A 15,215-nucleotide genomic window follows, 5' to 3' on the forward strand; every position below is an offset into this window, starting at 1 on the left:
CTGGGATTACAGGCATGAGCCTCCATGCCCAGCCTATACTGTAATTTTTATTGTTACTTTAGAGTGTACTCTTTCTACTTACAAAAAACGGAGTAACTGTAAAACAGCCTTAGGCAGTTCCTTCAGGAGGTATTCCAAAAGGAGGCATTATTATCAAAGGAGATGGCAGCTCCACGTGCGTTATTGCCCCTAAAAACCTTCCTGTGGGACAAAATGTGTAGGTGGAAGACAGTGATATTGATGATCTGACTCTGTGTAGGCCTGGGTTAATGTATATGTTTATGTCTTGGTTTTTAACAAAAAAGTTTAAGAAAGGCACACATTTGAAAGATATAAAAAAGCATATGGAATAAGGTATAAAGAAAAATATTTTTGTACAGCTATACAGTAATTTGTATTTTAAGCTGTTATTACAAAAGAGTCAGTAAGTTAAAATAAAAGTTTATAAAGTAGAAAGTAATGGTAAGCTAAGGCTAAGTTATTGAAGAAAAATACCAAAAAATAATTTTAGTGTATCCTGAATGTACAGTGTTCATAAAGTCTACAGTAGTGTACAGTAATGTTCTAGGCCCTCACATTCACTCACTATCACTCATTGACTCACCCAGAGCACCTTCCAGGCTTGCAAGCTCCGCTCATGGTAAGCATCCTGTATCACTTTTATACTGTATTTTCACTGTACCTTTTCTACGTTTAGATATACAATACCTGCCATTGTGTTACATTTGTCTCCAGTGTTCAGTACAGTAACATGCTGTACAGGTTTAGCCTAGAAGCAATAGGCTATACCATATAGCCCAGGTGTGTAGTAGGCTGTACCATCTAGGTTTGTGTAAATATACTCTATAATGTTCACACAATGATGAAATTGCCTAAGGACCCATTTCTCAGAATGTATCTCCACCATTAAGCGATGCTTGACTGTAAATGCATGTTCTTCCCTAGATAGTATCCTGCAGAAGCTCTGGTTATTTCCTTCTCCAGTCTTTTTCTCTCTTGTGCTTCATTTGGATACTTTTATTGCTGTCTTCAAGGTCTTTTCTTTGCAGTGTCCAATCTGCAAAATTTTTCCTTAAGAAAAGTTTTAAAAGATTTGTAACATTTATTTTAAGGTCCTTTTATTCTACTTCATCTTTCAATACTGAGTATGTTTATATTTACTGACTTTTATCCTGATTTTGGTATATATTTTTCTGCTTTTTTGCATGTCTTACAATTTTTAATGGTTTCCATACAGTGTGGATTTTATGTTAAATGCTAAATATTGTTGTTTTCCTTTAAAGAGTATTGGACCTCGGTATGGCATTTAGTTAATTATGTATCAGATTAATTGTTTTGAGGCTTCTTATGATGGATTAATACGATTTTGTGCTCTGGTGCTACTTAATCCCTAGTACTAAAACGTGACCCTTTTGAGGACTCTATCCAAATTCCCTTGTATTACAGGATCTCTCCAGTCTGGCTCATAGGAATGTGAACTGTTCCAGTCTCTGTGTGAGCCCTGAGAATTGTTCATCCTAGTCTGTTTGGGTGATCCTTTCCCTGGACTTGTAGCGATTGAATTTACTCATGCGCAAATCATTACTTAGCTGTGTTCTTGAGGGGACCCTCTGCAGCTCTTCAGAGTGCTTTCTCTGTGCAGCTGCCGCCTTTCTAGTATACTCTCCCATAAATTCTAGCTGCCTTGGCCTCCTAACTCTCATCTTAGTCTCTTCAACTTGGTGTGACTGCTGGGTTCTGTTGGTTTCCCCTCTTGGAATGGTGACTTTGAAAGCATCAGTAGGCAGTAAGCTGGACCAGTTGCAGAGCTTAGTTTATTTGTTATTTTTCTCTCAGGGAACACAGTCCTGTGATGCATATTGTCCTTTGTGTGAAAACTGTTATTTCATAGATTTCATCTGGTTTTCTAGCTCTTTATAGCAGGAGAGCAGTTCTTGTAGCAGAGGGGAAGCAAAACTCCCCAATACCATTTTAAATGAATTTAAATCTTATTGTCTACTTGTCAACATTCCAGAATGCCTGTTCTTTCATAGAAATTTATGATTTGGGAATTATTTACTTTCTCTTTTTAATATGTTCTGAATGATCTTTTTGAATAACAGATCTGTTTTTCTACTCATTCTTTCCTAGTATTCAGCAGTGATTGTGTGCCTTAGAGGTACTTCGTAGATTAATGGGTTTTAAGTTTTAATTTTTTTTTTTCCCCAAGACAAAGTCTCACTCTGTTGCTCAGGCTAGAGTGCAGTGGTGCGATCTCCACTCCCTGCAACCTCCGCCTCCTGGGTTCAAGCAATTCTCCTGCCTCAGCCTCCCAGGTAGCTGCGATTACAGGCATGCGCCACCATGCCTGGCTAATTTTTGTATTTTTAGTAGAGATGGGCTTTCATCATACTGACCAGGTTGGTCTCAAACTCCTGACCTCAAGTGATCTGCCCACCTCTGCCTCCCAAAGTGCTGGGATTACAGGCTTGAGCTACCATGCCCCGCCTAATTTTAAAATTTTAAATGAGTTTCTTTTTCAGAATTCTAGTCTGTATTGCTGTATCACCACATAATTTCAAATACTTTTTTTTTTTTTTTTTTGCTCCTTAAGGTACAGTTGAGGGCTGGGCATGGTGGCTCACACCCATAATCCCAGCACTTTAAGAGGCTGAAGTTGGCGGATTGCTTCAGTTTAGGAGATCAAGATCAACCTGTGCAACAGGGTGAAACCCTGTCTCTGCAAAAAATACAGATATTAGCCAGGGGTGGTGGTACGCACGTGTAGTCCCAGCTACTTAAGAGGCTGAAGCGGGAGGATCTCTTGATCCTGGGAGGTCGAGGCTGCAGTGAGCCATGTTCATGCCACTGCACTCCAGCCTGGGCAATAAAGTGAGACCCTATCTCCAAAAAATAAGAAAGTTAAAAAAGAAATTACAGTTGACCCTTGAATTAGGAGCACTGACCCCTGGCCCAGTCAAAGATTTGTGTGTAATTTTTTATTCCCCCAAAACTTAACTAATAACCTACTATTGACTGGGAAGCCTTACCAATAACATAAACAGTTGATTAAGCTATATTTTGCATATTATTCTATACTGTATTCTTACAATAAACAAAGCTAGAGAAAATAATGTTATTAAGAAAATCATAAGGAAGAGAAAATGTAGCTACTATTCACTCAGTGGAAGTGAATCATCATAAAGGTCTTTGTTGTCTTCATGTTGAGTGGGTTGAGGAGGAGAAGGAGGTGGAGGGTTTGGTCTTTCTGTCTCAGGTGGCAGAGGCAGAAGATAGAGAGGAAGTGGAAGGAGAGGAAGGAGGGGCAGGCACACTCAGTGTACATTTTATTGAAAATAATCTGTGAACACATGCACTTTGAACATACATTTCAAACCAGTGTTGTTCAAGGGTTAACTGTATTTGCTTTTTTACTATTAACTAAACTTCAGACTTTATTTGGATTTCACCAATATTCCCACTGATGTCCTTTGTCTTTGAATACCATGTTGCGTTTTAGTCTTCATGTCTCCTATCTCCTCCAATCTTTGACAGTTTCTGAATGTTTTATTTTTCATGACCTTTAAAGATTTATTTTTGAAGAGTACTGGTTAGGTATTTTATATAATATTTATCCATTTGAGTTTGATACTTTTTAAAGAAATTATGATAATAAACATATAATATATGGCCATGCGCAGTGGCTCACGCCTGTAATCCTAGCACTTTGGGAGGCTGAGGCAGGAGGATCACTTGAGTTCAGGAGTTTAAGACCAACCTGGCCAACATGGCAAAACCCTGTCTCTTCTAAAAGTACAAAAAATTAGCTGGCCGTGGTGTCATGCACCTGTAGTCCCAGCTACTCTGGAGGCTGAGGCATGGGAATCTCTTGAACCCAGGAGATGGAGGTTGCAGTAAGCCAAGATTGTGGCACTGCACTCCAGCCGGGTGACAGAGTGAGATTCTGTCGCAAAATAAAAAATGTGATATATTATACAATTTACCATCTTCATCGTTTTTAAATGTGCAGTTCAGTTGTGTTAACTATAATCATTGTTGTATAACAGATCTCTAGAACTTTTTCATCTTGCATATCTGAAACTCTGTACCCATTGAACAACTTCCCATTTTTCTTTCCCCCCCAGCCCCTGGAAACCACCATTCTGCTTTCTGTTTCCATGATTTTGACTACTCTAGATATCTCATATAAGTAGAATATATGAGTATATGAATATAAGTAGAATCATAAAGTGTTTGTACTTTTGCGACTGGCTTACTTTACTCAGCATAGTGTCCTTAAAGTTTATTCACGTTGTAGCATGTGACAAGATTTCCTTCTTTTTAAGGGCTGAGTAATATTCTATCATATGTAGATAACATTTTCTTTATCCATTCATCTGTTTATGGACATTTGGTTCTACCTCTCGGCTATTATGAAAAATGCATCAATGAATATGGGTTTGCAAATATCTCTTTGAGATCCTGCTTTCAACTCTTCTGGATATATACCCAGAAGTGAGATTGCTGAATCATATGGTAATTCTGTTTTTACCTTTTTGAGGAACCTCAAACTGTTTTCCACAGTGGCTGTACCAGTTTACATTCCTACCAGCAGTGCACAGAGTTCTAATTTCTCTGTACTCTTGCCAACACTTGTTATTTTTTTTTTGATAGTAGCCATCCTAATAATTGTAAGGTTATATCTCATTGTGGTTTTGATTTGCATTTTTCTAGTAATTAGTGGTTCAGCATCTTTTCATATTTTTTTAGCCATTTGTGTCTCTTCTTTGGAGAAATAATCTGTTGAGAATAGACATTTCTCTAGGTGTGATCATTGCTGCTGAAGTGTTGCTATTTTTAGACCTTCTCTGATGGAGTTAGAAAATATGTAATTATACTCACCCATGTGTACATGGATTATTATTTATTTCTGTCATCTTATGTATTTGTGTATCTATCAGATAGATGCTTTTAACAGTTTAGTTATATCTAAATTGAAAACATTTTGCAAGGACTTTCTAATTCTTTTCCCATGTTTTGAATGGATATTATATATACATGGTTAATTCAGAATGCTGTGGGAATTTGCACTGGTATCCCTACTTCCCATTACATGCTGCAATTTTGTGTAAAGTTTTACGTAAAACATCTATTCTGTCAGGTTTACTTAATAGATTAAAATAGTAATTTCCAAAATAAAGTATTTAGGTCCTAAGTCTAGGGGGCATACACTTAGTCTAGTCACTGTTTTTGTTTTGTTTTTTTAATACTATCATTGCTGAAATAAGTTATGTAAACCCATTCTTGCATGAGAGAAATTCCTACAACTTTGAATCTTTCTCCTACTTTTAAGCTTTAATATTAACCTCAAGGGATCTAAGTGTGTGTGTGTGTGTTTAAAAAGTTCTCATTTTACAAAAAGCATATGGGCTTTAATACTTCAGGCATAGGCCAAAACTTTCAAATTCTTTGCTTTCGCAAGGCTTTTCTTAATAGATTTGAATAGATCAAAATGTCTTATGTTGCCACTGAAGCCTATAGTAATGATCCTTAGAAATTTCTTTTTCCTTCTTCCTTATTTCTTTTTACTTTTTTATACCTACAAAGCTGTTAGAAGCTACAGATGACTTGGGTTTCATGAAATTTAAAATTCATCTAAAATGAGACAGTCTGTGAAAATGGACATTTGTCTTCTAAGTTTAGTTTGAATGCATGTAAGAATTTTTTCTGCCTAAGGAATTTTTTTTTGCTATGTTTTACCATATAATATGCTTTAGGGGATACATTTTTTTTAAACAATCATAAAACATATCTTATTTCCTTATTTTGTCCAGGTAGACAATATAAAATATAAATAGTAATAACCGTACATTTGAAAAAACTTCCGTAAACAACCTATGGCCTTTTCAGAATTGCAATTGACTGTGGTAATAGCAATGAGCGGTTTTTAAACTACACTATACAAAAATGCAATAGCATTTTGTCTTCATAATGTTAGGCCCCAGTGTCCTATAAATGTTTAAATTACTGTATTTAAATTTTGTCTTACATACTTTTATTACAACATTATTCTGTAATATTTCCATTGTAGTTATACAATATTTTCATTACATTTTAGATAAATAAGGATTCCTGGACTGTCCTGGCAACTTAACTATCACTCTTTATTTTAAATTTTTTCGTGGTGAGGGGAAGAAGGTATGGAGAGTGGGCCAGTCTGTGTTACCAGTGACTGGAGTAGGCTTTTGTAGTTTTCCCTGGAGGAAAATATCCCCAGCGGGAAAACTGGTGGTGTGCCTGAGGTTCTCCAAGTCTCCTCCAGATGTTTTGCTGGTTTCTTTCTCCATCAGCATCAGCTTTCTATGGGTATAAAGTCTGGATCCTTGCATCCTTCTTTTGCCCAGAATGGGCACAGGTCCCCAGGGTAAAAGTGGCTGTGGAGGTCAAGTGTCTCCTTCCAAATTTTTTGTTTTCATTTTCAGAATCCCAGACCCTTCAAACAGATGACTTCTGTATCCTGCATTTTTGATGGTTTTTCTAGTTCTGGGTGGGATTGTTAGTCTGCTGTTACTTTTACATCTCATCCAGAAGAAGTTTCCCACTTACTTCCAGCCCCCAGATGACCTGTTGAAGAAATCTGGTTTTTAGGCTTATAAAATTTTCCAGAGTCTGGATTTTATTGATTTTATCTCTGTGGTATCATTTAATATGTTCTTCTGTCCTCTATATTTCCTGTAAGCTAGCAGTAACATGTAAAGTGTTGGTCAGATTCAGATGACAGATGATGTATATACTTCTTTCGGGAGGTACTATTTTTTTCTCCTCTTTTTGCAGCACTAACTGTCATTGGAAATTATTACCAAGATCCATTAATTTGTTAGGGGTTGCAGAATGATGCTCTTCTGTTTTTATTCTTTCCTCATTTATTGGCTGGAATATGTCTATAAAATAATTTTCTTTTCATAACTACTGGTTATTTTGAAAGCACAATTTGTATAGGTAAGACATGGTAACTACTTTAACAGTCTTCAAAGAATTAATTACCTAGCATTCTTAAAAGATGGCCACTGAGAGTTTAAAATTTTGTTTTAGATTTTACTCTATATGATATATGACACCATATTCTCTTATTTTATGTGATATTTGGTACCATATTCTCATATTTTATTTTTATTTTTAAAATTTTATTTCTTTTTTCATATTTTTAAGACATGAATGATAAAGTATTATCACATTTTTAAAAAAACATGGCTGATGTTAACATGAGTGGGCTTTCTCTGAGCTCTGCTTACTTGATGGCAGTCAAATGATTGGAAAAGTAGTGACTAGTTTATTTCATATTAATAGATATTATATTTTCTTGATTTAAGTCATGCCTTGAATAAAATTCACATTTTGATTTTCATAATTCACAATTCTAGACTTACCAGTAATCCTTATATACTAATGATTAGAAGGCAGTTCTGAGTACTAACCTCCCATTTCCTATCAGATACCAGACATTTAGCATCTCTTTCCCAATTCAGAGTTTTTGGAAAGTCATTGACTTGACTAGAGACATGCCTTGTACATTTCATGCTAGAGAAGGTTATGTTAGGTATAGATGAAGTGATGCTGGTACGATCAGGTATATTATGGAAAAAAATAGATTTTGTAGTATGACATGAAACTCTCACTTACAACAAAGATTCTTTGAGAACATGCTTTTCAAGTTTCAAATAGACTGTGATAGGGACATAACCTAATTATGTCATGAGCTGCCGCTATACTGTTGTAAATTTCATTGACTTCTGTTAGTAAAAAATGTGTTGTTCCTTTTTCCCTCTCTTTGTAGATTGGTTTTATATTCCTCATGGATCTTATTTGAGCATTGAAATTAGAGTGAGATAAAGTTTTCTTGGTGTTAACCTAAGAATTGATTGAAATTGCTTTTGTTCGTTTTAGGAAATCTACTTTCTTCAATGTATTAACCAATAGTCAGGCTTCAGCAGAAAACTTCCCATTCTGCACTATTGATCCTAATGAGAGCAGAGTACCTGTGCCAGATGAAAGGTTTGACTTTCTTTGCCAATACCACAAACCAGCAAGGTAAGAGATATTTTATGCTATTTATTTGGTGGCTTTGTGTAGACTGGGCAGATATGTATGTGATACGTTTAAAGTCATATGGAAGAATTTTTCTTTTAAAATTAATGTAGCATTATTGTTTTGGATGAGTATAAAAGTAATGCAGAGGGCTGGGCCTGGTGGCTCACGCCTATAATCTCAGCCCTTTGGGAGGCCCAGGAGGGCAGATCATGAGGTCAGGAGTTTGAGACCAGCCTGGCTAACACACCACTCTCTACTAAAAATACAAAAAATTAGCCAGGCGGGGTGGCGGGCACCTGTAATCCCAGCTACTCGGAAGGCTGAGGCAGGAGAATTGCTTGAACCCAGGAGGTGGAGGTTGCAGTGAGCCGAGTTACGCCATTGCACTTCAGCCTGGGCAACAGAGCAAGACTCCGTCTCAAAAAGAAAAAAAGTAATGCAGAGTATGGAGAAGGGTGTAGAAGGGTATACTCAGTTGTTAACATTGCAATTTTTTTTTCTGGGGAGTATGAAATAGAGGGAGTAATTAGTCTGTATTATGTGATCTCATTCATGGAAAACTATATGTATTTGCTTATATGCATAAAAAATGTATGAACATAGGCTGATGATTGTCTCTGGGTAGTGGAATTTTTAGGTGATTTTTACTTTATTGTTATATTCCTCTATGTTTGAATTTTTTTACAATAAGCGTGTATTATATCTTCAATTAAAAAATAAGTAAGACTTTTATTAGGAAAAGATGAGATAGTTTAAGTTCATTGTCGGAAGTTCAGACATTAGGGAAATGTATAATGAGAGGAGTGAAAACCACCTCTACTTCCTCTACCTTGATAAAACAGTTGTAAATACTTTGGGGATATATCCTTCCATAATTTCCTGACTGTGTGCACACTTCCTTACAGAAATAGAATACTTGTTTTACTTGGGATATTATTAATATCTTTCTGGATTAAGCAATACAGACTTAAGTAATAATTTCTAATATAATACTTATATTTATTGCTATATTATATGAATATAGCACAGTTTACCATTTGCTTATTATTGATAATTTAGTTTGTTTTTAACTTTTTACTATTTTTAATGTCCTGATAAATCCCAAGTTTCTGTCTCGTGTCCTGAACTCTGCAGAACTCCAGATTTCTTCTATCTCTGACTGCCTCCTTGATATTGACACTTGGAGGTCTGAATAGGTGCCTTAGACTTGACATGTCCAAAATGACCTCTTGATTTCACCTTCTTGCACCAAATTCTTCTTCAAGACTGCCATAACTCAATAAATAGCACTGTCATTTCCTCAGTTGCTTAAATCAGTGCCCACCATTTATCTTTGATTCTTCTCTCCCCTCACCCCGTATCCAGTCTATCAGCAATTTTGTGAGTTCTAACTACAAAGTATATACTGAACTCATTCACTTTTCTCACTTTCACTTACTAGTTGTAGCATCCATTGATTTTTTTGATGAATTAATTTTTACTATGGATATTCTCACATGGTGATTTTGTAATTCTATCATTCCTCCTTCATTTGTTAATATTGCAGTGTAAGGAAAAGCTTTCTTCATCTGTTCATTCATGTATTTATTCAGATGAGTGTTATTTTATTGGTTTTAATCTGTCACAAACATTGATTTGATGCTCAAATTATATCTCTCAGATTGGCTCCTCAGGCTGACTTCAGTGTCCTTTCTAAAACCTTTTTATTTTTAAATGATTTTAAATTTATATAAAAGCTGCCAAAGTACACAAGTGCTTATATACCCTTGCATACCCAGATTCTTTGAACCTTTGAGAGTAAGTTACAGACATAATGCCATATTATACTTCAGTTCTTTAGTTTGTATTTACTAAATACAAAGACATCCTCCCACACAACCATAGTAAACCATCAAAATCAGGGTAGTTTACTACGAGATTAACACTGATCCCATATTACCATCTAATTCATAGACTTTATTTAGATTTTTTCAGTTGTTCCAATTATATGCTTTGTTGCATCTAAACCAGGATCATGTGTTTGTTCAGTTGTTTTATCTCATTTTTTCCTTTCTTTCCTTTCTAAAATAGAGATGGGGTCTTGCTATGTTGCCCCAGGGTGGTCTTGAACTGTCGGCCTCAGGCATTCCTCCTGCCTCATCCTCCCAAAATGGTGGGATTACAGGCATGAGGTACTGTGCCTGGCCTTTCTTTTCTTTCTTTCTTTCTTTTTTTTTCAAGACAGAATCTTGCTGTGTTGCCCAGGCTGGAGTGCAGTGGTGTGATCATACCTCACTGTAGCCTCCAACTCCTGGGCACAATCAAATGATTCTCTCACCTCAGCCTCCTGAGTAGCTGGGACTACAGGCACATGCCACTGTGCCTGGCTAATTTTTAAATTTTTTGTAGAGATGGGGTCTTGCCATGTTGCCTAGGCTGGTTTGAACTCCTGGGCTCAAGTAATCCTCCTGTCTTGGCCTCCCAAAGTTGTGCCCAGACCCACCAGCCTATTTCTATTGAAGAACATTAATAAATGGTTTTGGTAGTCTGTGTTCATTACAGTATAGCAATTAAAAAGATTTTAAACATCATTTTAGTCTCAAGAGTTCTAAAATAGTATTTCATTCTAGAAGTATTTTGTTCAAGTAGTCGTGAAATCATTGGTGTAATACATCAGAAATCCTTGACTTAAATCTCAAGTTTTAATTTTTTGAGATATTATATTAATAGTTTAAACCTTATCCTAGCCATAAATCACAAACCAGAATTAAGAAGCTCATTTTCAATAGAAAATAGAATCTCAGAGCTGAATATCTTCCTGTCTAGTTTTCTCATAAAAAGAAACTTGAAGCCTAGAAAGATGAAATAATTTGTTCATGGTCACACTTATAGTTATGTCAACCAGAAATAGAACTCAAGGCTTCTCACTTCAAATTTCATGCCATTCTACCCATATGCATGCTACTTACTGTACTTCTGCATTAGTCCATTTTGTATTGCTGTGAAGGGTTACCTGAGGCTGGGTAATTTATAAAGAAAATGGGTTTACTTGGCTCATAGTTGTGCAGGTCATACAAGCACAGCACCAGCATCTGGCTTCTGGCGAGGCCTCAGAAAGTGTTTTTTTTTTTTTTTTTTTTGAGAAGGAGTTTCGCTCTTGTTGCTGAGGCTGGAGTGCAATGGCGTGATCTCAGCTCACTGCAACCTCTGCCTCCCAGGTTCAAGCAATTCTCCTGCCTGAACCTCCCAAGTAGCTGGGATTACAGGCGTGTGCTACCATGCCCTTCTAATTTTGTATTTTTAGTAGAGACACGGTTTCTCCATGTTGGTCAGGCTGGTCTCAAACTCCCGACCTCAGGTGATCCACCTGCCTCGGCCTTCCAAAGTGCTGAGATTATAGGTGTGAGCCACTGCACCCAGACAAAGAAGCTTTAACTCATGACCAGAAGATGAAAAGGGTAGTAGGTGTGTCACATGGAGACAGGGGGAGCAAGAGAGAGTGGAGAGAGGTACCAGACCCTTTTAAACAATCTGCTCTCCAGTGAACTAACAGAGCGAGAACTCACTCATTACTATGGGGAGGGCACCAAGCCATTCATGAGGGATCCACCCCTGTGACCCACACAACTCCCACCAGGCCCCACCTCCACCATTGGGCATCACATTTCAACATAAGTTTTGGAGGTGACACAACATCCAAACTACGTCAACTTCATATTTATCATATGGGTGCTTTTAGTCGTTAGAAATATCATTTAGGATGAATTTAGTTACCCTTAACAGAGTGACTTACAGAGCTGATTTATTGAGTTAGTAACAGGTAGCACAGTGTTTAGCTCAGTGATATCATCAAAGGCCTGGCTTCTTTCCTGTCTTCAGTTTACTTTATCAACTTGATCATAAGGTTGTCTTCCCCTTGTGGTCACAGGATAGATCTGTATACTTTCTCATCCATGTTCAGAGTGAAACGGGATTGCTTCTAAAAGTTCTCCCAGAAGAGTGATAAGCTTCTATTTAACAGCCTCCTACACCCCCTCCAGTAAACCTCTTCTTAAGTCTTTTCATGTCTTTTTTTTGTTTTTTAAGAGGTGGCGTCTCACCATGTTGCCCAGGCTGGACTTGAACTCTTGGGCTCAAGCCATCCTCCCTCCTGACTCAGCCTCCCAGATACTTGGGACTACAGATGTATGCCACCATGCTTGGCTTCTTAAGTTCTTTGAGGCGATTAGGGCAAGGTGAAGGTCCTAGAATTTTTTTTACTTTGCCTAGGAATGAGATTAAACTGCTTAGTGAAGGCCGGAGCTACATGCCTCACTTCTAGAGTTAGGGGTAGAGCAAGCTTCTCCAAAGCTCTGGGCTATGCTGGAGAGGAATGGCTATCGAAATGAAAATCAGTATAGGTACCAAGAGAGGGGGCAGTGGATGCTGGGGAGGCAGTCACTGTGTCCAGCAACAAAAAAACTAACCAAATTTATGTGGTTTTAGTGGATTTGGTGGTAACAATAATCAAGTAATTTCAATCTGTAATATTTGTTTATAGAATAATTATTTTGAAAGGACTCGTTTTCCATGCCAATAATAGGGAAGTCTTTTGTGGAACTTTTATGTTGTATTTTATCAGGTAGTGAAATTGACATTCTGCAAAATGCATGCTCTCGAAAATTGACAAAGGATACAAAATTACATTATATATGCCTTTGTCATATAACATTAAAAGTTGCTTTTATTTATTGATATACTTAAATCTCCATTTTGACATGGCAGACTTGTGTTAAATGTGCCTTTGTTTAGCAAAGCAAGGGTTATTTTGTATATAACCTAATTTGGTTGCTGTTATCAACAACTAGGTTATTACTATGCTGATAACTGGTTCTCAGCATTACACACATTTTTTTTTTTTTTTGTCTATATAACATATGGGTGATCAAATGCAAACCCAGACAGCCTGTGTTTGAATCCCAGTTTTGTCACTACTGGCTGAATGATCCTCAATACAATAGATTTCGTAACTCCTCTAAGGCATTTCCTTATCTGTAAAGTGGGCTTAATAAATAGCACCCATCTTATAGAGTTAATTTGAACTTTGAAGTGAGATAATACGTGTAAAATACTTAATTTAGTGTCTGGCACAAAGTTAGTTGGCTCATTTTATGATGATTACCTCGGCATACTCTAAACATTCTCCACCGCTTTTGAGTGTGTGTGCATGTGCCAATAGAACGTTACAGTAAATTTAATGATAAGTGTTTTAATTTCAGAAACATGATAAATACATTTATACTGTTTTAGTTTTCTCCCTCATTATCCTAGGTAAGAAAGTCTTAATGTATTACAAGGCCATTTCTAATTTTTTTTGAGGGGGTGGATATTCATTTATCAAATCATTATTGTTCCATTGTTCTAGAAAGGAAAGAATTTATGTAAAATGTTTGGGGAATTCATTTGGTTAATAGATAAGTTCTTAGTACTGTTTTATAATAAAGCCATCTTTTGTTTTTCAGCAAAATTCCTGCCTTTCTAAATGTAGTGGATATTGCTGGCCTTGTGAAAGGAGCTCACAATGGGCAGGGCCTGGGGAATGCTTTTTTATCTCATATTAGTGCCTGTGATGGCATCTTTCATCTAACACGTAAGTACAGTTGTTTATTTAATCATTGATTTCATTCAGATCAGTGTTTTCTTTCCATTAGTGCTCAAATAAAATTAGAAAAGACTAATGGAAGATTGCTTTGCTTTACCAGATGAATCTTGGGTTTGGCTGTAAATCTGTGACTTTAATGTTACTTAGTATCATCTCTGTATCTGAGGGCTTATTCCATAGCAAGTATATGCTGCGTTGAGATTATATTCGAATTGAACTTTATTCCCTGTTCTGGACTAGAGCAATCAAGAAGTGTTTCTATATGGAACTTTGTTCATTGTAAAGGCATTTTGAAATTGTCTTAAATTGTGGAACTTTTATTGCTTTTCTGTGTGTTAAGAAGGCAGAATTGTTAGAGAAGGGGATTCTGATTATTTAACAAGAGAGAAAGGCTTCCGGGTTATCTATTAGAGATGAAAAGATTAAAGAGAAACTATAGATCAGCTAGTCCTTATGGAGACAGGAATATAAAGCAAAGAGAAAAAACAGAACTGTGGCTTAGTTTGGGCTCTGTTGACCGACTATAAAAGTGAACCAATCACATAGTAGTTTTCTGACAAAATAGAGTTTAGGTTAAGGCTTAGGTCAAGGCTGCACTTTGTGTTAATAGTATTATAATGAGCAAATTAATTGAAACAGAAAATACAAGCTAGAGGTGAGAGGGCCAGCTGTGGTCTGGTTAAGTGCCTTTGTTACTGGTCCTCAACTAGATAACTAGAGTAATTGAAAGTGAGCTTTTAGAAAATATAGCACTTTGACTAATTTTTTGGTCATTTGAATAAAGTAATAATAAAATTGTGCTGGTACTTTTTGTGTGCCTTTTATAAAACACCATTTACCTCTGTGGTTTGCATAATCTGTCTAGAAAAAAGATTTGTTTGCCTAGTATTAGGTTGATGCAAAAGTAATTGCAGTTTTGCCAATGTAATGCCCAAAACTGCAGTTACTTTTGTACCAACCTGATAATTCATTTGTATTGTATTTTACAAAACCCCATGACAAACAATTTGAGAAGCATTGATCTAGGTAGTTTAAATTTGCGTAAAGGTACGGTGAGACCTCTGGGAAGTCTAGACAAAGAATGAGGCTGTGATGGGGAAGTGATCCAGTCTTGTAGAAAAGTTTTAACTAAAGCCTGTATATTGGCAGAACCTCTGTTTTCCTGACTGGTTTTCTTCTGGTTTTGGTGACTGATGTGAGGATTTCAAAGAGAAGCTGGAGTGAACTGTGACTCCTGGATTTCTGGAGTAGGTCAGTTGAATGAATTGTGATACTGTTCATTGAGACATTAAACACAGAAAAAGCAGCAAGTATTGAGAGAGATGATGATGAGTTCAGTTTGGGGCAATTTAAAAAATTTTGTCGTTGAGACATCCTGATAGGTGTCTGTCAGAAACTAGAATTGATAGAACACACGTGACAGAAGGATCAGGGCAAGAGAACTGAAGATTTGGGTATGAGAGAGTGAGTTGATGGGTAGAAAAGAACTTAAAATACAGAGTGGGAGTGAAAATAGGAGAGGACTGAA

The 15,215-nt window shown here is 36.6% G+C and overlaps 1 protein-coding gene across 5 annotated transcripts in view; it reads left to right on the forward strand.

Annotated features, from left to right (window-relative positions):
- Positions 1 to 15,215, forward strand: part of OLA1 (Obg-like ATPase 1) — a 172,648-nt gene that overhangs the window by 10,346 nt on the left and 147,087 nt on the right. For all 5 annotated transcript variants that reach the window (XM_011991889.1, XM_011991892.1, XM_011991894.1 and 2 more), the window contains 2 exons: positions 7,924 to 8,067; positions 13,548 to 13,675. In XM_011991889.1, the coding sequence (XP_011847279.1) occupies positions 7,924 to 8,067; positions 13,548 to 13,675 (272 nt within the window). The remainder of the gene's footprint in view (positions 1 to 7,923; positions 8,068 to 13,547; positions 13,676 to 15,215) is intronic.

The sequence above is a fragment of the Mandrillus leucophaeus genome, unplaced genomic scaffold, assembly GCF_000951045.1.
Source record: "Mandrillus leucophaeus isolate KB7577 unplaced genomic scaffold, Mleu.le_1.0 Scaffold40, whole genome shotgun sequence".
In the NCBI taxonomy this organism is placed as follows: domain Eukaryota; kingdom Metazoa; phylum Chordata; class Mammalia; order Primates; family Cercopithecidae; genus Mandrillus; species Mandrillus leucophaeus.